The sequence below is a fragment of the Cydia fagiglandana genome, chromosome 6 (assembly GCF_963556715.1).
Source record: "Cydia fagiglandana chromosome 6, ilCydFagi1.1, whole genome shotgun sequence".
Classification (NCBI taxonomy): domain Eukaryota; kingdom Metazoa; phylum Arthropoda; class Insecta; order Lepidoptera; family Tortricidae; genus Cydia; species Cydia fagiglandana.
The window spans coordinates 9,954,744-9,979,222 of NC_085937.1; the positions used below are offsets into that span (position 1 = coordinate 9,954,744).

Below are 24,479 nucleotides of genomic sequence, written 5' to 3' on the forward strand. Positions count from 1 at the left end.
AGTAAACCGTGAACAAACCTAGTCAAGGCCAGGTATTTGCGGCAGTTGTATAAAATTCTTACGTCATTTGTCTATCATTCATTATCTATTTATTGATATAATACCTACATATAAATGCCTAGCTTCATAATTGTACCATTTATAATGTATTGTGCTAAATGTAGATCACGCAGCAATTAAGTTGCTAAGCGAGCGTGGTGTTCATAATTTCAAAACGAACTGAACACAATGCCTACTTATTATTGTTAAAAAAATTAAGAGCGAGAATATAGTTATATCAGTTATATGTCGCACACATGTACGCACTAAAATACAAGTAGTCAACTAAACTAGAATAAGCACCAAACTTCATTTAATATTAACGTCCTTAGGGGCTATTCATAAATTACGTCATTTCAAATTAGGGGGGGGGGGGTCTGGACATCGTATGATGGTAGCATGACGTAGGAGGAAACGGAGTCATTCGAAGCATGATTTTTGGATGATTTTAGGGGGGGGGGGGGTCAAAAATCGTCAAAAAACGATGACGTAATTTATGGACAGCCCCTTATAGAAAATACCTATTCTTTGGTTGGTAGGGTTGTTGGTCATGCATATAGGTACTTACCTATCTATCTCCATATAAGTACCTCGTCATTGTGATAAGGTTCTATCTAGTAGTTAGTAATTAAGGCTCTTAAGTTCCAATAGCTTTAGTTTTGGTTTAGAATTTGGAACCTTGTCTTGTTTAATAAAAGTAAAAATTAAAATTTCTCACTCAGGAGTATGTAGCAAGTTAGCATATAAAAATAATATTAGGGCCATTGGGGGACACTTCAATCCTTCAACAAATAATAAATGTACGTTAACAACTTTTAAGTACGTATACAGTAGGTATTATTATGTAACAAGAATAAAAGTAAAAGAAAATAATTTATTTAGAAACTTTCTATATTCTACAAAAAATATCACAATAATATTTCTGTACATATTATGCTATCAGTACTTTCTAGTATTTTTCAATCTCATTTAGAAATATGTAGTTGGCACAAAATTCACCATAATAATATGTTTTTGTCCATATAATGGACAGTAATTTTACCTGCTTATATCATAATATCATGTAGGATTCATCGTTAACAGAAGAAAACAATCGACGGCATGTAGATCTGACAGACGTTTATGAATAACGATTCTTAATTCAAAAATTAATCATAACGTTTGCTACCTAGTAGTACCAATGGACAAACTTTCATTCTCTATGTTTTTCTTGTTTTCTCGTGTCAAAGAAATCCAATTACTCAAACGCTAAGAACTACGGTAAAAAATGCTTTCTGTGTTTACTCTAATATTATCTTATCACTAATCTTCAAAATTATTATAAACTTCTATATACACAAGGAAGGTGCTAACAGCGGTTCATGTACGGCTTGTTTCATAGCTGTCAGGAGTGGCCGCGGCACGCAAGAGCACGCGCCGCGCCAATCGTCGAGGTCCATGGCCCAGAGAGCGGCCCCGCGCAGGCCCGCGCGCATGCCCAGTGACGTCATTAGGTGCACTTCCTCCGGACGCAGGTAAGACGCCCATTGCGATCCGTATACGGCATATGTGCCTTTGCGAGTGCGAGTCTCATGCCAGTCTTCTGGCTTGAAGGCGCAGCGCTGTCAAGAAAAATGAACATGCTTAAATTAGTCCTACAGACCAGGACCTAAAGTAGGCCAAAAATAACTTTCTAATTGTAAGTAGTTCGCATCAACATGAATCGTTTCCGAAAAATAAGTAAGTAGTGTATCTAAGTAATGCCTCCATATCGGTACCATGAAACAGAGATTATCAATAAGGAACCCAAATCTTCGGATGACCTTTTTTAAGGAAATACTTATTACCTATACGATATTAAAGAGATAACAAGGATAAAGTACAATGTGCGAATTTCCGCGAGTATCTGATATGGCAACGCAACACCTGATAAGATTACTATACCTATTCATACTCGTATTAAGATACTAAGTTCGCATAATGATTTTAAGTTATTGGCCTATATAACCTAATCTAACCTTACAATTGAGAGGGTATATATATATATAAATATAATACAGACTTAGATATTACTCAATTTTAGTATTTTCATTTAATTATCTAATAAAGACAAACCTCATGATAAGCTAAAAAGCCTGGAACTCCGGTGAAGGGTCCAGGGGCGCCGGGGCCGAACACGGGCGCGCCTACCTCGCGCTTGGTCACTGTTCTTAGCGAGTACGTCCTGGCATATGCGGGGATCCCAAGCACTAGCTGTCTGCCTGGCACTACGCTAGACCAGTATTCCACAGTTGTGTTCTGAAACAAAAGGTTAACATCATCAGCATCTTGAGAGCTCTGTCGGGGACAATTTTAACGGTTCATCGCGCATTCATTGTGGCCATTGCTACTTTAAATACTTAGAAATCATATCAAAGATACTAACGAAGTTATTGTCCCACTGTTCCGTTGTCTCCAAAGGCATCAAATATCCAGTTCGTCCACTGGAAGTAGTGTAATAATCATTAGCAGCGATTGCTAGCCAATCAACATTCTCTTTGAACACCGCGTGATCATAAGCTGTAGAAGCTATTTCAGGTGAGGCCGCGACCATGGCGGATAACTCCATGGCGTGAGACCGAAGCTTTTGCGATAGCTCTATCAGCAATGAGCTGAAGTTGTCCCGCTCTGCGAGTTGTCTATGAGATGAGCATGGGACCTGCGAACAATATCAAAGTTTTGATGATTGTGTACAAGAAAAGATGCTATTTGTTTTAATTAGTGTGAAAACCGAAACTGACCTGAGTACAACCAGGATACTGCCAGGCAATTTGCAATCCATCAAAATTCCATTTCCGCAAGAATCTGTAAACAGATCTGCTGAACTTCTTTCTGTTTTGTGGCGTTGAAGCCATTTCATGCCACTTTTCTTCCTCTGAATCTTCGAGGCCACCGACGCCCAAGATCACCTTCACTCCAGTATGCCGGAGACTTGTAACTTTTCCATAGAAGTCTGCAATTATCAATAAAATAATATTTGTAAGGCAATATAAGATTACACTTTCATTTCTATAGGTATTTAAAACGAGAACATTTTTTACCATATTCTACGTCTAGTTCCGGATTTCCAGGGATCAATTTGAAAGACTTTTTGTCAAGATGGGCCCAGGCATAAATAACATGGGTACACATGGAAACGTCTAGTTGATCCGGACCAAAACTTCCATTTTCACGTCTGCAATAAATAAATTTATAATAGTATCAATTGGCAAACAATTACTAGAATAACTTTTCAGTAGAGCTGAAATTAATAGTAGCTCTGACCTGTAATAAGCCCAGTCAGTGAAATAACACCCAACAATCGGTTTTTCTTCCGAGTCCACGACAGTTCCTTCCCCAGCAGTTATTCTTAAATTTGCTTTAGTCCTGCATCGGGATTTATGTGGTTCATCACAGTGATTCTGCAATAGAAAACATTTAATTAGAGCGATGCCTGTAATAATAATAACTAGCGACCCGCCCCGGCTTCGCACGGGTTAACAAATTATACACCGAAATCTTCCTCAAGAATCACTCTGTTGATAGGTAAAAACCGCATGAAAATCCGTTCAGTAGTTTTTGAGTTTATCGCGAACAAACATACAAACACACAAACAGACAGACGCGGCGGGGGACTTTGTTTTATAAGGTGTAGTTATGATAACGAAGAAACAATTGTATATCAAAATTTCTTACCCCATTCCAAAGTAAACCATCCGGACAAGTAAGCTGCATGTATACTCCATTGAAACATAGGTAATATTTATTGCAATTAGTGTCGTCGCCTCTAAACATCATTCCAGAGCAAGGTCTGCCATCGAGATAACCCTGTAAAACGAATTATTATAATTACATAAATCGTAATGCAATGTCTTTAGAATATGTGTTCGACGCATTGGTGAGAGGAACCTTACACTTGTCTCAATGTCGGAGTCTATTTCAGGAATAGCTGGCGCAGATTCACCAGACTCCGCTTCACTGGACGTATCGGTTATTGCGCCTTCTGTGACAGGTGTTGGTACTGTTGCACCCGGTACTGTGGATATAAATAAATATCAGTGTTAAATCAATTTCATGACCCCGATCATATATTTCTAGTTCAAATTACTGTCTCAGTAAGTTGTTCAAGGTATGATTAAACATTTCGCCGAAATGATACTGACCTTCCTGAAGTTCACATGGTGGTGGAGCCTCCTTGCCCCTCAGCACGTGGTTTATACTGCTCAACAGCGGATTCTTGCCACAGCCGCAGTACTGGCCCGTGAAGTCGTCCAAATCTAGAGCCCACACCATATTTCCTCCCAGTCCCATTGCACGTGCATACTCCGCTTTATGGCGCGCCATGAAATCGTCATCGAAAGACACCCACTGGTCGTCGCGCGTTGCGTATGGACCCATGCGGCCACCAGGGTCTCTGACCACTCGCCAGCCATAAACTCTAATGCGTTCGCATATCTGTCAGAAATAGGCCAGAATTAGTTGTTTTGCACTTTATAAGAAGGTAAGCGCGAGAAGATTTTTTTGCAACCAATGTATGAGTCAAACTTTACCTCGTAGAAAGCTAAGAAGCCCCTGGCTCTAGTCTCGTCTCCAGGCTCACCGCCAGCGTCTGCGGGTGCGCTCAGGCCGTTCCCAGAGTTGTCCAGGAGAGAGAAAGACTGCCCGTACATGGGCACTCCCAGAACTAGCTTCTGTCGAGCTGCACCTTTCTGGATCCAGTAGTTGACAGTGAAGTTCTGTAAAAGAATGCGATGTATGGTCACTAATTCATTAAAGTTTTAGCCAGGTGACTACCATAAAGAATGATGAGTTTTTTAAACTTACTGCGTTGAAAGTAGAGTCATCGTCATCTTCGCGAGCATACATGGGCGCAATGTGACCGGTCTTCTTGTCCCATTGGCCGTGGTAGTCGTATGTCATGAGTGCTATCCAGTCCAAGTTTTTAGATAAGGTTGGCACATCGTACGCTGTGTAAACAAGTGTTCAATGAAATTTTATTGCAATAAAACACCCACGCCCCATTAATTCTTCACAAATGATTAAAATACATCCATTAAATTTTTAAATAAACTGCTGCTGCTGCTTACCATAATCGATGACTCGTTTGCTTCCTGAAACGGCGGTAGATAAAAGAAGGCCTCGTGGGTCGAAAGCAGAGCGAAGCTCTTTTACTAAGCTGGCAAACCCTTGCTTGTCGGAATATGGTCCCTTTTCGCATTCCACCTGTAATCATATACCGTTGTCATGTCGTTGTAGAGATTATTACTAATTTGTAGTCTTATGAGGGGAAAATATCAGATAGATATATTTAGGTATATACTTACTTGCCAGCACTTAGGATACTCCCAATCCAGGTCTAGGCCATCGAAGCCAAACTGCTCAACGAAGTCTATCGCGTGAACAACGAACTTCTTTCTAGCCGACGGGTTGTTGACTAGGCGCGAGTACTTGTCGCCAGCAGAATCATTCCAGCCGCCTAGACCAATTACGACCCTCACGCCTCGGCTCTTTAGGGCAGTTACCTTTTCATAGAATTCTGCAAGATAAAATTAAATCGAAGCATATAAACAATGTTTTGAATTTAATATGTACTTCTAATGCTTTGATCTCGGACTGTCTAGAACACAAAATGACTAGTGTAATATTTTGCCTATATCCCTTTTAGTCTACATCGCAAACGGTCTAGAACACAAAATGACCACATATAGGTAGGTTAGGTTCATTAGATTTCTTCAAATGGCCGAAGGCCAAACAGTACAGAAATAGGAGTCCCGCGACAGCGGGGCTCCGTCGACATCGCTAACGTAAAGATAAACCGACAAATGTAGGTAAATAAAGGTCTAAATAATTGTAGTCATTTTGTGTTCTAGTTTGCGATGTAGACTAAAAGGGATATAGGCAAAATATTACACTAGTCATTTTGTGTTCTAGACAGTCCGAGACCAACCCCTTCTAATTTTCGATTAGTTCATTAATTAGGTTCTTGTTACATACTGTTTTCAATATCCAAAGATGTGTCGTGTGGTTTCATAACTAACGTGTCAGCGTCGAGGACAGCAAATGCGTAAACAACATGAGTGCACAGTGAAGGATCGATGTCACTCGGAGTATATTTTCCTGGTCCAGGTCTGAAAGTGAATTTAAATTAATTAGGTATTTATAAAAATATTAAAAAAAATATTTTAAGTTCAATTAATTAACACGTTACAAGTTTGTAACTGTTCCAATTTGAATACAATACCTGCTGAGTAGTAAATTCATTTAAAAGTGGAAAAATTACTGTCATGGGAGAGACTTGAACTCATGGCCTTTGGATTCAATTTAAATTTGGATTTTAAATTTATTCTAAGCTTAATAGCATCGTTCGCAGACGTTTCTACATGTTAAAAATTAAATTAGTAAATTCATGTTTTTTTAATCATACAATTAAACTACTTACGACTCTTAACGAGTATCATATACTTAAAATCATTACTAAATACTAACCTGTACCACGCCCAATTGGTGTAATAGCAGACTACTTTGTATCTTTCTTCAACATGTGGCACTGTAGGTTTTCTGGTAGTTTGAACAATAGAGCTCATTTGTGAAGTAGGTCTCATAGGACGTACGGTAGTCGTCCAGGTCGGTTTGTTATAACCGGGCCTCACTTCTATGTCTTCAAGATCATCATAGTCATCTATCGATGGTCTGCTTGTAGTCGATGGATAGGTGGGCTGTGGATGAACGGGCTGCAATTCTATTTTTGGATTCAGTAAACCTTTCTTGATCGTGTTGAGCAATGGGTGTTTTCCTTGTCCGCATCTGGAATTAATTAATTATAATGATTTATTCGCCATGCTGTGCTTTTGATTATAGAAATAGGGTTTAAAAAACAAAATCATTATTAATAATTATTATAGGTCTCCACGGAAGACCAGCGTCAAGATACCTGAAAAGTAACTTGTCATCAAGCTGAGGGGAGACCTATTCAGTGACGTTTATGTTTTATACTTATAAAAGTGTTGTATTAGTTTTAAGCAATACTTTAAGAGTCCTGAATAAATTCGTCCATAATTTACAAGGCTGTACTTACCTGTTTCTAAAGTCATCAAGATCAAGTGCCCAAATCATACCGCCTCCAAGATTTAAAGACTTAATAAACTCCGTTTTCTGCTTAACAATATCTATATCATCAAAACCGACCCATTGATTGCCTTTGTAAGCATATGGGCCCATTCTTCCATAAGGATCCTTTTCTACTATCCATCCATGATTCCTAATTCGATCACAGATCTGGAATTATCGGAATGACAAGTTAATAAAAGGTACATTATAAATAAAAGAGAAGTTTCAGGTTTTCGATTTAATCTGACGGAAAGTTCAGATAAGGTCGAAACGTGTTAAGAAACTTATGTATTTCAAAACATGTTCTACATTATTTTTATATAATGTATCTTAATCCACGTATAATATCTTTTGTAGAGATCAGGATTTTAAGTATCAAGGTTGTTGAAATTACCTCATAATAAGCCAAGAAACCCTTGGCCCTAGTGTATTCGCCCTCTTCACCTCCTGCAACAGCGGGTACGTTCAACCCAGTAGCATCTTTTCTACCAAGCAGGTCCGGATCCGTGTCCCACTGGACACCGGTCGTGAATGTTTGTCCGTACATCGGAATACCCATTACGAGTTTTCTTGATGGCGCGCCTTTGGACATCCAATAGTGGATGGTGTAATTCTAAAATAAAATTATTAAGTACGATGAAATGGATCTCTGACCTGGCCGCAAAGCCAAGATTCCGATCGTTTACGCTACGTAGCGATCGAAACGCAACTGTCACTGTCGCACTAATATGGAAGAGTGATAGAGAGACACAATGCTTTTCGAAGCGATAGCGATTGTAACCTTGGCTAGGCCGGCTGATATTTCATCTCACGGTTTTATTTTTGAGTTTATGAATTTAAAAATCCTTTCCAAAAAATGCTAAGGATACGTACAGCGTTGAAATAAGTATTATCATCATCAGGATGATAGTAGAGTGGCGCCACATGTCCAGTCTTCTTATCCCACTGTCCATGATAATCGTAGGTCATCACAGCGATCCAATCCAGGTGTCTTGCCAGCACAGGGACGTCGTAGCCCTCGTCTATGACCTTCTTGTTGGGGGACACAGCAGATGACAGAAGCAGGCCTTTAGGTTTCATTACCGCCGATAACTCACGGACTAGATCCGAAAATCCTTCTTTATCGGAATCGGGACCCTTAGAGCAATCCACCTGAGAGGAAAATTATTCACATTTTTTTTTATAATACAACCAATAAACCTACAAACCGTAGAACTAAGAGTACATCAGATACATTCGTGCAAGTAAATCATAGTCTCAAAATCAATTACCTGCCAGCACTTAGGATATTCCCAGTCTAAGTCAAGTCCATCGAAGTTGTACGTCTCAATGAACTGAACAGCGTGCGTGACGAAGCGGGCTCGAGCTATAGGGTCGTTCACTAGCTTGGAGTATTTGTCACCTTCGGAGTCGTTCCAGCCGCCCAGAGCCAAGGAAACTTTGACACCGTAGCGCTTGTACTCCACCACTTGCTCGTATAGACCTGCAAATATTGCAATACTTTCATTAGGCATCAACATGAGTAAGTATATCTTTGTGAAACTAACTTATGGCCCACGCATCTTGCCAGGTACGACTGGTAGAGGTAAACTTATTCTTGCATCGTTAGTCTTATTTGTCAAAATTCTCATAGGTAGTAGATATATTATATAGTCGACATAAATGTGTTAAAGGTAAAATAAATCAGAGGTTTTCTTAGCACTGGGATATTAGCGACTTACGATTATCATAGTCCGCCCAAGAATCATGCGCCGTGATGAGACCATCGCTGCCGAGTACCGCGAAACCGTAGACGATGTGCGTGCATAGAGTTGGGTCGATATCTTCCGGCCCGTACTTGCCCAGGCCTGGTCGGTACCACGCCCAGTTCGTGTAGTAGCAGACTACCTTGTATTTAGCTGAAAATATGTAAATTAGATTAGAAAGCAAAGCTTTTTATTGCATTGAAAGCACGCTTCGGAGAAGGAAATCTGTTCCAGCATTTAGCTGTCGATAAGTTCGATAATGCTGCTACAGAGTGGTACTAAACATTGCGATACAAAAGACAATAAGATTGAAAAACCTCAAACACCTTATTCAGACACCTTACGAAATAATATCAACTTTAGAGTCTTCTTCAGAGACTTCAGTTGTTTCTAGGTGAAGTGATGGTGACGTTTCACTTTGCAATATGTAAGTGTACTCACTTTTTAGAAGAGATGGTTTATTAGGCACTTCTGGTTGTGTGGGGTTGGGCGTGGAAACAACAGGACGTGCCGGTGCAAAGTGATCTGTGTGCTCGTGATCAATGGCGGGTTTGGAAGGCCTTTCCACCATCGGCCTCGTTGTCGTCATACCACTCTTGCTTTTGCATTTTGCGCTCTTGGGCCAATCGCAGATTTGTTTTTCCTAAAATGCAAATGTCGGTTAAAAAATGACAATTAGGACAAAATTATACAAATGTATGTGGTATAAAATCTTGGATAGAGGCTCCACAGACCACATACACAACAAAAGTCGTAATGACGTGAAACTGTCAGCACAATTTGAAAACAATTGTTTTCTTATTTCCACACTGTTTTTGCCGTGTGTTATCATTTGTTTAATTCCCTTCTTTCTTAATTTCAAGAATTATAATATGTATAGGTACCATGCGTTGGTGTTTGGTAGGCTTTGTTCTCACCTCATTCCAATGAAGGCCAGCGCTGCAAGGGAACTCCTCGAACTTTCCAAAGAGACAGTGTCTGTAGCGAGAGCAGTCTCCTTCAACCCTGGCGTATTCACCATTTTCGCAAATTGCTATGGATCGAGAAAGCATTATAAAAAAATAATTTATTTTTACGATATCTAAGTATTATTTATTAGAATTTCATTAGGTATTGTTATCACAATTAACATATATATAATGTTGCAACTTACCTACAACGGAGTAGAAAAAGGCATGCCGCATGCAGGATAGGTGGAAATGAAACGTTAAAAAGTTATAGGTATAATTAATGTATTATGTATTTACAGGTATTACATATTAAAAATATTATCACAATATTATTTATTTACAGCAGACAGCTGATATCACCATATCTATCTATTTTATTGCTCTCTACTAAAAGGTTATTACCTAGTTAGATAGAAAAATATGTGATGCCTATTCACAGCAAACTGGTTTATTTATATGAGTCTATACATACAAGTAAGATATCCGTATTTTATGGTACCTACGAGTAGATATTTGTTATTTACACTTTACGACTAGGGACCCGTTTCTCGAAAGCTTGTAACTTGTAATACAAGTGGAAGTCTCTTTCTAACAAAAGCTGTCAAAAAGTGACATCCGCTTGTATTACAAGTTACAAGCTTTTGAGAAACGGGCCCTAGGTCGCGGATACATGCTTTGCATACATACATATACAGTTCAAAATGATGCGAAAGTGCACAATAAGATTTCAATAACTGGCATCGAGATGTTTAGGGTCGGTTGCACCAAACCATCTGTCACTGTTAAAGCGTTCGCTAGATTTTACTGTATTGGAAGTTTCATAGATCTCTGCTATGTGACTTTGATCAGGCTGTTATGTGGTTGGTGCAACTGGTCCTTAGTCTACTAACTTGTCTGGTCCTGTAGCTGCATGGAGACGGGCGCGGCGGGGCGCATGTTCCGGCGGTCGCCGCACGAGTCCTTGCGCGGGAAGTCGCACTGGCCGCCAGGTCCCCACACCAGCCCGGGCGCGCAGCTTTGCGCCACCAGCTGACCGTTCACGCACACGTAGAACTTCTCGCACTGAGGGTGCGGGTGGTATGTACCCGTTAGGCAGCGCTGCGGAACAATAGGAATACTAGCAAATAGGCATATCTACAATCATAGCACTGAGACTGGGATATACCTACAGTCAAAACATAAGTACCTTGAAATTTTTTTCGAGTGCTCATTGTAGCTAGCTTATAAAGAGTTTCCCAACAATTTTAATCGTGTCTTTTATTGTTGTTGTGTAGACTTCCGTGGTTAAAAGCGATGCACGGATTGCAGAGGTGGCGGGTTCAAGTCTTACCGAAGGCGTGGTCGTGAGGTTTTCAGTAGGTTTCTTGGAGGTGGTCCATTGTTGTGGTCTCTTGGTGGATGTAGGCGGAGTTTTGGTTGCACCGGGTTTGACTAGATAACAAAAACCATAAATTATTACAGATCTTTTTAATATGATTCTGATCATGTAGTTACTTCATTATAGAAAGATTTTAGAATTTTTTATTGTAGAGCATTCTCGGATAATTAATTTTGAAATTAGGGATTGTTAATGTATTCAAATCTAGGAAGTCCCTAAAATGCTTAGTAGCAGAGAATAAAACAGCAGCTGTAAATGATGAACTTTATCAAATTGCAGCAGTTAGTCTACCTGTCCCTTTGTTAGCCGGGCGATGTCTCGACACTCTCGACTAACTCCTACACGCACTGTTCGGAGCACTTTAATGTAAACTCCCTTTCTTTATCTCGAGAGATATATATCTCTCAGTGAAATACCAACCATCGCACATGGCGAACTCAGCCCAATCGCAGCGGTTGGTCCGCTTGTCCCAGTGCAGGCCGGGCGGGCATTGCTGCTTGCGCCAGCGGCCGCCCACGCACAGCAAGTACGCGTCGCAGGTGCTGGCCGATGTCATCGACTCGCCGGAACCGCACGAGCTGTCTTCGGCTGGGATGTTGCTTGGCTGAGCTGCTTGTTAGTAAAGCATTATATATTCGCATGAAAGTAATTTGTATGACCATCTTAGTTAAACAATGGTTAGCTAAATCAACCGAGAGTTATAGGTACGCTTGGCTAGGTAGGTATGTTTTTGGCACGCATAAAAGACATATAGCGAATGATATTGCTCCTGTTTCAATTTTCCAACTGACATTAACACATTACAATAGCATAGGCGTTATGTTGGTCAATCCACACACGCATCGAATAGATATCCATACCTACTTTAATAGCGCTAAGGCATGATGAATACAATCGTACCTAGATAACTGTATTTGATTCCGCGTAAAGCATCGGCGAAGACGAACAATGGCAGTATGACGTGCCTTGCGTGAAAGATTTGCAGTTAATTAGTACAAAACGTATACATATAGGCACAACACAAGATGCGGGAGCGTCATTAATGTCATTATATGTACTTACATGAAAAAAAAACGATAGTTATAGTTGGAATTATTATTTCTTTATAGTTAGGTAAGTAGGTCTGTTTCTAATGTTCCTATATGTTATAAAATATCTGCACTATAGAAACATCATCATTATCGGATACTATAGTAACTTACGTGTGGTAGGGGGTCTGGTTGGGAGTCGAATAGTTGTTCGGGTCGGCAAGGCAGCCGGAGTGCTTGACGAACCTGTGAATTAATTATGCAGGTCATTACGCAATTAATGGAAAGAATAATGGGGTTGTGAGAACGAGCCATCAAGTGTGTCTGCACATCAGTGGCGGCGCGTCTAGATTGTTTGTAGGCAAGCCGTAGCTGAGTTGCCCTTCCTATTCTTCATATGTTTAGAAAATAGCCCAAGAGCCTGAATATCAGACAAGCCGATGGGAAGTTCTATTATATGGACGCTTCGCCAGTGCTACACATAGATGGTAAAATTAGAGGCCGTGCCCAAAATCGAAACCCGAGAGGAAGGGCCCGGCAGCCTACAATCTGTCGCTGTGCAAGTGCGAATCCCCGGGAAAATAATACTTTTGATTTAAATCATCATGAATTAACGACTTACTTTCACACTTGGCGTATTTGGGCCAATCGCAGTAGTTCTGCTTAGGGCTCCAGTGCAGGCCGGGGGCGCAACGCTGCCGGCGCCAAACGGAGCCGTCGCAGTGCAAGTATGCGTTGCAGTCTCCGGCTACGGGCTTGTATGTTTGGCCGTTACATGGTGTTCCGTCCATGGAATCCCCTGTTGAAAAATCTAGGGTGAATGAAGAATAACAACTTTAAGATTATATATTATTATTAAGATTTTATAACTGTTTGATCTCGTTTAGAACACTTTTTTCCAGGGCATACAACAATCAGTAAAGGAATTCAATAACAATTAATGCGGCCTGCACCAGATCTGGTGTCGCAATTAAAATAATAATATGTATAATCTAAAACAGGTAAACACTTCTAGTCCGGTGGCCGGCTGCATGAAACAAACCTCATCAAAAAATAGAATATACCTACCCCTGTAGAGGTACCTGACATTTAGTAGCTTCCAACGCACTTGGTCGGCCTAGGCTTAACCTGGCAGATTTTGTACAAATGGCAAAAACGTTGGACAAAAATTCATCAAAAAAAACCTCATCGAAAAATAGAATGAAACTTGTATGGTAGGATACCTGACCTTGAGGACAGTAAAAAAAAAGTGGTCGGCCTCACCTTAGCCTGGCAGTTTTTGCAGTCCGACCAGATTTATTGGGTCACGTGAGAGCTACAATTTACCTCATCGAAAAATAGAATGAAACAAACGGATTATAATAGCTAAAATAAGCCTGTTGACGTATGTCTTGGTCGGCCTCACCTTAACCTGGCAGTTTTTGCAGTCCGACCAGATTTATAAAAAAATCATCAAAATTTTTTTATCGAAAAATCATATGAAACTTGTATGGTACGATAGCTGCCTTTGAGGACAGTAAAAAAAAGTGGTCGGCCAAATCCTGTGTTGGCAGGTTCCTGTGTCCGACCAATTTTGTGGTACCACGTGAGAGCTACAATTTACCTCATCGAAAAATAGAATGAAACAAACGGATTATAATAGCTAAAATAAGCCTGTTGACGTATGTCTTGGTCGGCCTCACCTTAACCTGGCAGTTTTTGCAGTCCGACCAAATTTATAATATTATATATAAGAAGAAACAGAATTAATTGTAATAAAAATCTGCGATTCGATTATTCTATGAATAATTTTCTGTATAACAAAATTCTGCAAAAAATTTGGCGGTAAAATAAGGGTACACCCTGTCCTCAAAGGCAGCTACCGTACCATACAAGTTTCATACGATTTTTCGATAAAAAAATTTTGATGATTTTTTTATAAATTTGGTCGGACTGCAGAAACTGCCAGGTTAAGGTGAGGCCGACCAAGACATACGTCAACAGGCTTATTTTAGCTATTATAATCCGTTTGTTTCATTCTATTTTTCGATGAGATAAATTGTAGCTCTCACGTGGTACCACAAAATTGGTCGGACAGAGGAACCTGCCAACACAGGATTTGGCCGACCACTTTTTTTTTACTGTCCTCAAAGGCAGCTATCATACCATACAAGTTTCATACGATTTTTCGATAAAAAAATTTTGATGATTTTTTTATAAATTTGGTCGGACTGCAAAACTGCCAGGTTAAGGTGAGGCCGACCAAGACATACGTCAACAGGCTTATTTTAGCTATTATAATCCGTTTGTTTCATTCTATTTTTCGGTGAGGTAAATTGTAGCTCTCACGTGGTACCACAAAATTGGTCGGACACAGGAACCTGCCAACACAGGATTTGGCCGACCACTTTTTTTTTACTGTCCTCAAAGGCAGCTATCGTACCATACAAGTTTCATACGATTTTTTGATAAAAAAATTTTGAAATTTTTTTTATAAATTTGGTCGGACTGCAAAAACTGCCAGGTTAAGGTGAGGCCGACCAAGACATACGTCAACAGGCTTATTTTAGCAATTATAATCCGTTTGTTTCATTCTATTTTTCGATGAGGCAAATTGTAGCTCTTACGTGGTACCACAAAATTGGTCGGACACAGGAACCTGCCAACACAGGATTTGGCCGACCACTTTTTTTTTACTGTCCTCAAAGGCAGCTATCGTACCATACAAGTTTCATACGATTTTTCGATAAAAAATTTTTGATGATTTTTTTATAAATCTGGTCGGACTGCAAAAACTGCCAGGTTAAGGCGAGGCCGACCAAGACATACGTCAACAGGCTTATTTTAGCTATTATAATCCGTTTGTTTCATTCTATTTTTCGATGAGGTAAATTGTAGCTCTCACGTGACCCAATAAATCTGGTCGGACTGCAAAAACTGCCAGGCTAAGGTGAGGCCGACCACTTTTTTTTACTGTCCTCAAGGTCAGGTATCCTACCATACAAGTTTCATTCTATTTTTCGATGAGGTTTTTTTTGATGAATTTTTGTCCAACGTTTTTGCCATTTGTACAAAATCTGCCAGGTTAAGCCTAGGCCGACCAAGTGCGTTGGAAGCTACTAAATGTCAGGTACCTCTACAGGGTAGGTATATTCTATTTTTTGATGAGGTTTGTTTCATGCAGCCGGCCACCGGACTATTCGTCGCAGCTGGTTGCAGAAACAATGACAAAAATAATCAGCATTCATTTTTCGCATAAGTATATACATATAATATGTCCAATCGGCAACGTTTAGGCATGTTGGGTATACCTGAACAAGGGTTTTGTTACACAGTGTGCTCTGTACGATTTATTGTGTCATTACCAGAACTTGGTGCTTCAGTAGTTGGCGTACGCATAGTCGTAGTAGTGGAAGTAGTAGAGCGTCTGGTGGTCGTGGTAGCTCTGGTGGTCGTGGTAGCTCTGGTGGTAGTGGTAGCTCTAGTGGTAGTAGGAGGTCTGGTGGTAGTGGTAGGTCTCGGCGGGGGTCGTGCCGTAATCGGTGCGAGTGTACTCGTAGCTGTAGTTGATTCGCTGCTTGAAGTCGCTGAAGAATATAATGCATTCCGTTGTAGGTTATATATTTTCTTTTTATATTACAAGGATATAATAAGGACAATAAGGTACGATGCGACGTGACGTGAGTTGCCCTCAATTATTACTTGAGCAATTAGGTAGCAAGGTATCTTGCTAATGCTAATCGCAATCGAGTTAGCTGTCACAGTACTCACAGTCCTTTCTCACAGCGTAAGGAAAGCTAATATACCTACTCGGCCAACTTGTACCTACTTGGCAAAGCGGGGCCAGTCTCAATGATAGTGGCAGACTATAGTCCTGCAGGATCACGTCGAATATAGGTACATGTTTCCACTTTTGCTCCTACGTAGGTAATAAAGCGAACTCGTAAACATATCATCGTCGTCGACTGTACACGTGACGTATCAGAGGTAGCAGTAACAGTTTGTTCCACAGCATAGGTACGGGAAGCTAAGCTACTTAATCAGTAACCAACCTGAGCACTTGGCGAAGCTGGGCCAGTCACAGCGCGTAGTAGCGGCGGACCAATGAAGGCCGGGCGCGCAACGATGCTTACGCCAAACACCACCTTCGCATTGGAGGTAACTTTCACAATCGCCTGCTGCCTCACGGTATTCGCCCGCAGTGCAGGGTTTGCCTTCCGCTGTAAAAAAATACACCATTTTTTTTTTTTTTTTTTTTATTATTTTAGGTATCGCATTTATCATGTTATTATTTTTATTAATTTATTGACATTTAGTAGTCTGTCGGTGTCGAGTCTTTTGAAGTATAAGAAGCTTTTGAGTATTTTTGGTCATATTGATTTAGTAATTTCAGTTTCAGTACTTGGTGTAGGTATTTATCGATACCTACCCTACCTACATGAAACTACTTTGTACGTTGGTTTGTTAATTTGTTTATAAGGAGTTTAATAGAAGGTAAGAGTTAGGTAGCTTTACATTCTCTAAATGATGAGTCGCCTTGTCTTATTTGCATACATCGTTATCGCGGGAGCAAATATAAATTTATTAAAGAAGTGGTAAAACAGACTGCCCGTTTAGTAAAAACAGACCTTTCTGCCTACACATTATAAGCCTCCAAGAAGTTCATCATACATAGCACGAAGTTTTTGTTGCATAATGTTCATAAATCTTGCTTTACACTCTGTTAGTAAATAATGACCCGGAATCGACATATCAAATAAATATTCATGATTTATTTTGTACAACATTATTTAATTTTTGTTGATCTTAAGTGATTTTCGTAATATACGACATAAATTTTCTCTATGTTTTCTACTCTTAATCTGCGGCGTCGTGCAGTAAATATCCATTTTAATTGGCTAAATGATCTTGCGACTGCTACTGTTGTAATGGGTGCGTTTTTAAAACGACGGAAGTAATCAAATGTAGAACGATATATCGTTGAATCTAGTACTATCTCCTTCTCCGATATCAGTTCACACATTTTTTTCATAACTTCATATCCGGCATTTTTCTGCAAAACCACTTTGAACTTTTTTAAAATCTGTTTTCCATCTTTATTCAAAATTAATTTGGATATATGTTTGTATGTATTTTGTACTATGGTCAAACTTTCACTAAGAGATAGATTTTGGCACTGCAGTTTATTTATAGCATCTGGTATTACTTGCAGATACTTTGCTATGAAATTTACATCTTTTCGAACTTTTGCACTGAGTAAAGATTTTTTTGCTTTGACGATGCACTGTGCGTCTGAATTACGAAATGTGTCTATAACGCTTTTTATTTCATCAAAATACTTGTTGTAGTAAGTGGTAGCCTCGATCCATGTTCCCCAGCGAATAATTGTTGGGTTTGGAGGCAAAGGAATTCCATTAAACATTTCTCTTAATGCTTTTACTCTTTTCGGAGATTTGCGAAATACTTTCTTTACATTTGAAATTAATAGGTTAACTTCTGGAAAAAGAACACGAACTTGATCGGCAACTCTGTTAAGAGCATGGGCTAAACATGTAACATGGACAATGTTCGGAAAAAGTGTTTTCAAATTTCTGCCAGCTTTCAACATATACCCCACACCATCAGTCAATAACAACAACACCTTGTCATGCTTATTGTGACCAGGGCCCCACAAATCATCCAGGGCATTTTTTACAGTATTAGTTATACTGATATTGTTCGTTTCATTTAAACATTTGCTTGACAGCACGTGTGGAGTTCCAACATCATCTTCAAGCATAGCACCTACTATAACGTTAGCGATTTGACGACCTATAGCATCTGTGGTTTCATCAACACTTACATATATATACGCGTCTTTTAATTCGTCTCTAATTATATCCATCTCTTTGTCGTATAATTCATTCACGCAAGTCTGCCTCAGCAAACATTCTGAAGGGACCTGAACAGTTTTTTCAAATTTTCCAGATACACAATCTTCAATGAAATTTTTAAATACAGGGTTCTCTATTTGAGACCACGGTATGTTACAGCTTACTAGAAATTTTGTCAGTTCCAACCTAAAATCTTTTTTGAGAGAAGTGTGTCTTTCAGAGTTAAAATGACGTTTCACGGAAGATTTAGTTTTACAAAAACTAATATTGCACTTCGAGCAAAATAGATTTGTATCGCGAGCCTCTAGCTCAGGATAATCCTGTATAAACAACCCCACAAATTCATCACATGTTATTTTCCTTCGAGGCATTTTAAAGGCAACTTCTATTTGATTATGTTGTTACAAATAAAGATCAGTCAAGATTGACAAATGTCTAATTTGACTGATAAGGTTGCGTACCTAATAGGTAATCTTTTTAAGTACCAATCAAGTCAAGTATGGAGGTAAGATAGCATTGATATTCAATAAAATAATTATACATTTTAAGGTCGTAGGTATAAACGTTTCTCTATACGAATGTCATTTCTGTTTTTGACTGTTTTTTATAATCTTTCAGTATTGTCAAATCGTATTTGCTCCCGCGATAACGATGTATGCTTATTTGAGACGAACTATTAGAGAAGGGTTGGATTGTGTAAAATACTGACCAGATTGTGGTGATTGAGTGGTCGTCCTTCTTGTAGTAGTCGTTCTGATTGTAGTAGTGGGCTTCATCGTAGTAGTGGTAGCTTGCGACCACCACGTTTGCGCGGTCGAAGGTGTAGTGGAGGCTGGCTTCGTGGTAGTGGGCTGAGACCACCAGGTCTGTGCCGTGGTGGCGGTGGTGCTCTCGGGCTTCCAAGCGGGCCAGGTGGTTTGCGTGGTCGGGTGGTCATGGCCGGGGTGGACGTGATCACCGCCGGCGGATCCTGGAACCATGAATAATGAATAGTGGTACCAAACAAAAAAGTCTATGACGACCAACCACTCCGTCTTGCCACTAATATGAAAAATCCCTACACATCTTTCTTGGCCTCTCCCGTTGAAGAGCAGATTAAGCCAGAATGAAGTTTATAATGTAAGAAATAAAGTGAGCTCACCATCAGACGCGACGGTGGTTGTCGTAGGCGGCGGCGGCGTGACGGGCTGCGGCGGGCGTTCGCAGGCGTCCGCGGGCTGCGGCACGGTCCGGCCGAGGGCGCGGCCCGCAGCCCGCAGCAGCGGCCACGGCTCCCCGCAGCAACGGTTGTTGAAGTCGTCTAGATCCATAGCCCATGCCGTCACCCCACCCAGACCTTGGCGCATAGCCCATTCTACCTGATAACGTATAGTAACAATAGTGAATCTAGCTAATAAACTAAAACTAACGTTCGGGGCTATAAACGGTCAACAAGTGGTTAAATAGTTTTTACCCTGCGTACGATTGTTAGGCAGTAGCGCATATAAGTAGGTACTTACATATAAATACACAGTAAGTTCGTAATGTGTTTTCCTAAAAGGCAACGCAAAGTTATAGGAAAAAAAATCTTAGTATAATATCTGTCAGAAATTCATAAAATAGTACATAGGTAATATAGGTATATGATTTTAGTATCAGACTAGAAACGAATAAATAGTAAGTAATTCGGATTTCTTTTAACGCAATGTTTCACAATGCTATAGGTAGGTAATATGTTAATGCAGTTAATGAGACAATAGGAATTCACCGTAGCAACCTTAGCCTACTAGCCTAGAAGTCTCTAAAAGTATGTGTTACGGTATATCACAGCCTAAAGGATGTTATGACTTATTAAGTCCGTAAAATTTCACATTTTCACGCTACTTTACTGCGACGTTTCAAATTCAATATTATGATCATTTTTCAAACGACGTTATCTTGGGCGCATGTTTCTATTTAAGAAAACTTCCGTCGAAACTAATAACTTCAATATTACGTAAAATAAAAAAAAAACCGAAGTAGAAGTGTTGCGGATAGAATTGCGATACACGATAGATTTTTTTACATAGTGGTGTAGTGCAGTGTTAAATATAAGAAATAATAAAGTGCTAAAATAGCAGGATATAATTGGTACGAAATAGTAGTAGAAGTAATTCACAGCGAAATTCCATGCGTTGGTCAGATCACATATGCTGAAGATAACTGTCAGCGCTGCTCTTCTCCAGGCGATCGAGTATAACCGAAAGTGACGGCTGGATCATTATCCTCGGCGCGAATGAATGTAGGCGCGAATGAAAATAGGAAACACATTTAACACCTTTTCTCGTGTTCGGGTTATATAATAGTAACGTTAATCGTTACAAGATTTTCAGCATCCATATTATTATGTCCAAATCTAAAGCCCAGGTACCTCGATTAAAGAATTTATTTTTCCTAGGCATGATGCTTGGGTGCGGATCGCTTGTGCTACTAGTACTTAATACCGATCACAGGTTTAATATCGAGTACAACAGCTGGGTTTATATAAAACGACAGTATGCTGTAGATTACAAACCCGACAATTCCAGTAGCATACGGACAGAAGGCTGTCGTATACCATTCATGCGAGCAGATGAAAAGTTAATTCGAGAAATGGAAAAAGACATACATGAAATACAACCATGCCCACCTCACCCTTTGTTGGGTTCAAATAAAACTCATATTTGGATTGTGAAAGAAAATTTGTTTCATTATAATTTAAGTAGTTCTAGTAACTTAACATGTTGCTACAAATCCTTTTATCGTCCTACGTCTATTGATGACATCACAGCTTCCCATATTGATGACCGAGTCAAATACAATAGGTGTCGTAACTTTTCAGACATTATTATTGTGAACGACGAGTTTGTTAGAGTTGTTTGTAGTGACACAAAAACACTCTTCGACTCTTTTTATGCATTTGTTCGTGAAAAAGAACTAATAACAAATTCGCAGAAACATTTACCCTATAACATATTGATTTTGGGGATAGACGCAGTTTCTAGGTTAAGTCTTCACAGGACTATGCCTAAAACTGTAAATTTTTTGAAGGAGCTGGGTGCTGTGGAATTATTAGGATATAATAAAGTTGGAGATAATACATTTCCTAATTTAATACCTCTGTTGCTGGGCAAAAAAGATACGGAATTACAGGACACATGTTGGCCAAACAGCAGATCAACTTTCGACAACTGTCCTTTTATATGGGAACGATACCAGAAAGCCGGATTTGTGACGGCGTTGGCCGAAGACACCTCTTGGATGGGCACATTTAACTATTTCAAGCGCGGCTTCGCGGGCTCTCCAACAGACTACTATCTGCGCACTTTCATCCACGAAGCGGAGAATATTGCAGGTACCAATGAAGACGGCAACTCGAAATTATGCATGAACGAAAATTTTTTCTACAAGATTCTCGTAGACTATGTCGAGGACTTGACAACGACGTTGAAAAGTAAATTATTTGGATTTTTTTGGGAAACAACAATGAGTCACGATAACTTAAACTATCCAATGGTGATGGATGACAGCTACTCTGACCTTTTCAGAAAAATGTATATCTCAGGTTACTTGAACGAAACAATAATCTTCTTAATTAGCGACCACGGTATGAGGTGGGGAGAATTTCGCTCAACGAAGCAGGGATTTTTAGAAGATAGGTTACCATTCGTAATCACCTTAGTCCCCCCGTCGTTTCGATATAATTTTAACGAGGCATATAACAATCTAAAAACAAACAGCCATCGTTTAACCACGCCATTCGACATGCACGCCACATTAGCCGATTTAATCAATCTAGAAAATATCAATAACGCTAAAATAATTTCTCGAAGTTACGATGCCTACTCTACTAATCGAGACATTAGTTTATTTTTACCTATCCCGGAGAACAGAACTTGTGAATCAGCTGCCATAGAAGACCATTGGTGCACATGTTATCGATATACTAAGATAAAGTCCAACAACCGTGTAGCTAAGGAGGCTGTTAAGCAAGTAGTATCTCAGTTGAACGATCTCCTTGAGGACTATCCAAAGTGTGCAGAGCTCACAATTGCGGAAGTGCTGGAGGTGACACGACTGTTACCCGGTAGCTTCAAAGAAAACAAAAAAGATTTTATTCAGTTGACTGTGGTGGTACGTACGAATCCTGGCGGGGGTGAGTTTGAAGCCACTATAGGGCGTGAAGGTGGTCTTGGTGGCAAGTGGACTCTTGAGGGTTCAGTGAGCAGGCTGAACCTCTACGGAAATCAAAGCTATTGCGCTCCGACTTCCGAACTCAAACTCTACTGTTATTGCGTTAATTCCACGCTAACGACCACGGAACTTAATATATCATTTGTAAACTAGAAAAAATATGTTAGTTCGTATCAGAAACCTATTTCGTACTGTAACCACATGATACCTATTATTATTTATTCTGTGCCTATGTATCTGTTTGATGACATTAATTTCATGGTTGAATTTACATTTATCGTCAAAAATTCAATTGTGTGTGCATTTTAAGAATAATGTTTTCTGAGTGAGTTGAGTTTTCTTAGTGCGGTTGCATGGCACTCATAAAGCCATTAACTATTGTAATTTGTAATTACTGTCTTCAATAGTGTAAGTAATTGGCCTAATTAGACGACGATAATAAGTCTAATCGGCACGTGTATCTAATGGCAATTATGTTGGTCCTTAAGTCGGTATCATATATTTAAAACGCGTTTTACAATCTAGGGTACTCAGTCTTTTCCAAAGTTTAAAGATATTACAAGTTATATTTAACTTTACATTGTATTTTTTTGCTATTTTCTTTTATAAATAATATTTAAGTATGAAGGTAAATAAATGAATGTTACAGAAATGGTTCGTTTGTATTATTGATAAACAAGTGTGTTATGGGTTTTTATACGGACCTTTTCAGTTATGGATTTCGGGTCGTCATAACCCACCCATTGATTTTCTGAATACGCGTAGGGACCGGCTCTGTCTTGGCGTCCAGTTTTCCATCGCAGATTTTTAACTGTAGAAAAAAAATGAACAACGTAAGATACAGTGCAAGCGGTGTCTTCAGTACTATGGAGATTGACTCTACACTTATCGCATAGCGGCGCCTTTATGTTTTAAAAATGATTGATAAAAGTGGTCGTGTTTTAAGTTGTTGCTGCCAGATACGCAACTGAAGGCTTATTCGGCACCAAATATTTTGCAGTGCTTATCACTTTTAGATGTGTTAATAACCACTGCAATACATTGCCCATGATTAAAGGCGGACAACAAATAGTGACTAGAATTGAGATAATGTTTAAAACCTCGGTAACAAATTTCGTAGTAGGCCATCATGCCGGGCTGCTTGGTGAACTCGCCGGGCTCGCCGGGGCCGGATGCTGCAGAGCCCGGGCCACTGGATCCAGTCGTGGCGAGTCTGTAAGTCTGACCGTAGAACGACAAACCCAGGAGTATTTTCTTTGGGTCTGCGCCTCCGCTGATGAGAGCTTTCACGGCGTACTCCTGTTAATAAAATTTTCTTCTTGTAATTGTTTAATCTTACGTGAAAACTTTAATGAAAACAAATGTCGCAACTTTACAGCCGATATCCATCTACCCACATCCGTTAATATCTCTGCGCTTTCGAAAATATGAGGTACTTGGGATACTTTCACTGAGTAATTGTTAAAACCTTTTTCATTATTAAGTTGTAAAACTTGTAGAAATCATTAACAATGAGAAGAAAGTTTTCTAATAGTATAGAAAGATCTCAATTTATTTACGTGTAGTTTTATATTGAAGCGTGACTTATTTAAAAGATCTTTCGGATAGTGACTGATCTTTATTAGCTTGGTTACATTCAGATCCGAATTACAAATTAATGATATACAATTCTTACGATAGAGTAGTACGGGATTTTGTCCTTCGGAGAAGGTACCAACGGCGTGTGGTGCGCAGTAGTGCTTTCCCAGCCACCGTGGTAGTCATACGTCATGGCGCTTAGGAAGTCGGCGGCTTTAGAAATAGTAGCTAGGTCGTATGCCGCTTCTATCACTTCTTTGTAGCCGGATATCGCTACACCTAGCTCCATTCCGGCGCCATGCAAAGCTTTTGCCACTTCCTGAAAAATAACAAGTGTTTATTTATGACAGGACAATGTAACAAAATTAGGATTCTGCTGGTTTAATAAAAACTATTAAAGCCTACAAGTTTAATGCCGACGCCGCACCTAAACTCTGGGGCCAAATTCGACATGTACAACTGTCAGATTTCGCATCCACGTCAAATCAACAGTTGATTTTATTGCATACTGAGTGTTGATTCCATCAACGGTGGATAATATCATTTGGTACAGCCAAAACTCAACTCTAAACTAAGGGTGGTTCGGTTTGGTTTGCTTGTCACCCTAACTGTGG

The 24,479-nt window shown here is 39.7% G+C and overlaps 2 protein-coding genes across 4 annotated transcripts in view; one reads left to right on the forward strand and one right to left on the reverse strand.

Moving 5' to 3' along the window:
• Positions 1-896: 896 nt before the first annotated feature.
• Positions 897-24,479, reverse strand: part of LOC134665146 (probable chitinase 10) — a 36,071-nt gene continuing 12,488 nt past the window's right edge. For 2 of the 3 annotated variants that reach the window (XM_063521991.1, XM_063521990.1), the window contains 34 exons: positions 23,963-24,184; positions 23,388-23,586; positions 22,992-23,098; positions 19,238-19,454; positions 18,806-19,066; positions 16,276-16,443; positions 15,589-15,810; positions 12,867-13,043; positions 12,419-12,490; positions 11,637-11,825; positions 11,169-11,269; positions 10,729-10,936; positions 9,806-9,921; positions 9,330-9,531; positions 8,865-9,041; positions 8,415-8,626; positions 8,017-8,295; positions 7,538-7,756; positions 7,112-7,311; positions 6,523-6,840; positions 6,031-6,164; positions 5,361-5,572; positions 5,124-5,259; positions 4,861-5,003; positions 4,587-4,772; positions 4,200-4,491; positions 3,951-4,072; positions 3,733-3,864; positions 3,322-3,458; positions 3,099-3,232; positions 2,799-3,010; positions 2,444-2,716; positions 2,134-2,316; positions 898-1,640 (listed from right to left, as the gene is read on the reverse strand). In XM_063521991.1, the coding sequence (XP_063378061.1) occupies positions 1,368-1,640; positions 2,134-2,316; positions 2,444-2,716; positions 2,799-3,010; positions 3,099-3,232; positions 3,322-3,458; positions 3,733-3,864; positions 3,951-4,072; positions 4,200-4,491; positions 4,587-4,772; positions 4,861-5,003; positions 5,124-5,259; positions 5,361-5,572; positions 6,031-6,164; positions 6,523-6,840; positions 7,112-7,311; positions 7,538-7,756; positions 8,017-8,295; positions 8,415-8,626; positions 8,865-9,041; positions 9,330-9,531; positions 9,806-9,921; positions 10,729-10,936; positions 11,169-11,269; positions 11,637-11,825; positions 12,419-12,490; positions 12,867-13,043; positions 15,589-15,810; positions 16,276-16,443; positions 18,806-19,066; positions 19,238-19,454; positions 22,992-23,098; positions 23,388-23,586; positions 23,963-24,184 (6,435 nt within the window). In that variant the 3' untranslated portion in view covers positions 898-1,367. Of the gene's footprint in view, positions 1,641-2,133; positions 2,317-2,443; positions 2,717-2,798; positions 3,011-3,098; positions 3,233-3,321; positions 3,459-3,732; positions 3,865-3,950; positions 4,073-4,199; positions 4,492-4,586; positions 4,773-4,860; positions 5,004-5,123; positions 5,260-5,360; positions 5,573-6,030; positions 6,165-6,522; positions 6,841-7,111; positions 7,312-7,537; positions 7,757-8,016; positions 8,296-8,414; positions 8,627-8,864; positions 9,042-9,329; positions 9,532-9,805; positions 9,922-10,728; positions 10,937-11,168; positions 11,270-11,636; positions 11,826-12,418; positions 12,491-12,866; positions 13,044-15,588; positions 15,811-16,275; positions 16,444-18,805; positions 19,067-19,237; positions 19,455-22,991; positions 23,099-23,387; positions 23,587-23,962; positions 24,185-24,479 lie in introns of all 3 variants that reach the window. The other variant, XM_063521992.1, reaches the window with a different exon arrangement.
• Positions 20,208-22,808, forward strand: LOC134665147 (uncharacterized). Its single transcript, XM_063521993.1, has one exon. The coding sequence runs from the start codon at positions 20,461-20,463 to the stop codon at positions 22,438-22,440; it is 1,980 nt and encodes a 659-aa protein (XP_063378063.1). The 5' UTR covers positions 20,208-20,460; the 3' UTR covers positions 22,441-22,808.

What these genes read in the sequence shown, in the direction of transcription:
- LOC134665147 (XM_063521993.1), top strand. Translation starts at nt 20,461, where the DNA reads ATGTCCAAATCTAAAGCCCAGGTACCTCGATTAAAGAATTTATTTTTC.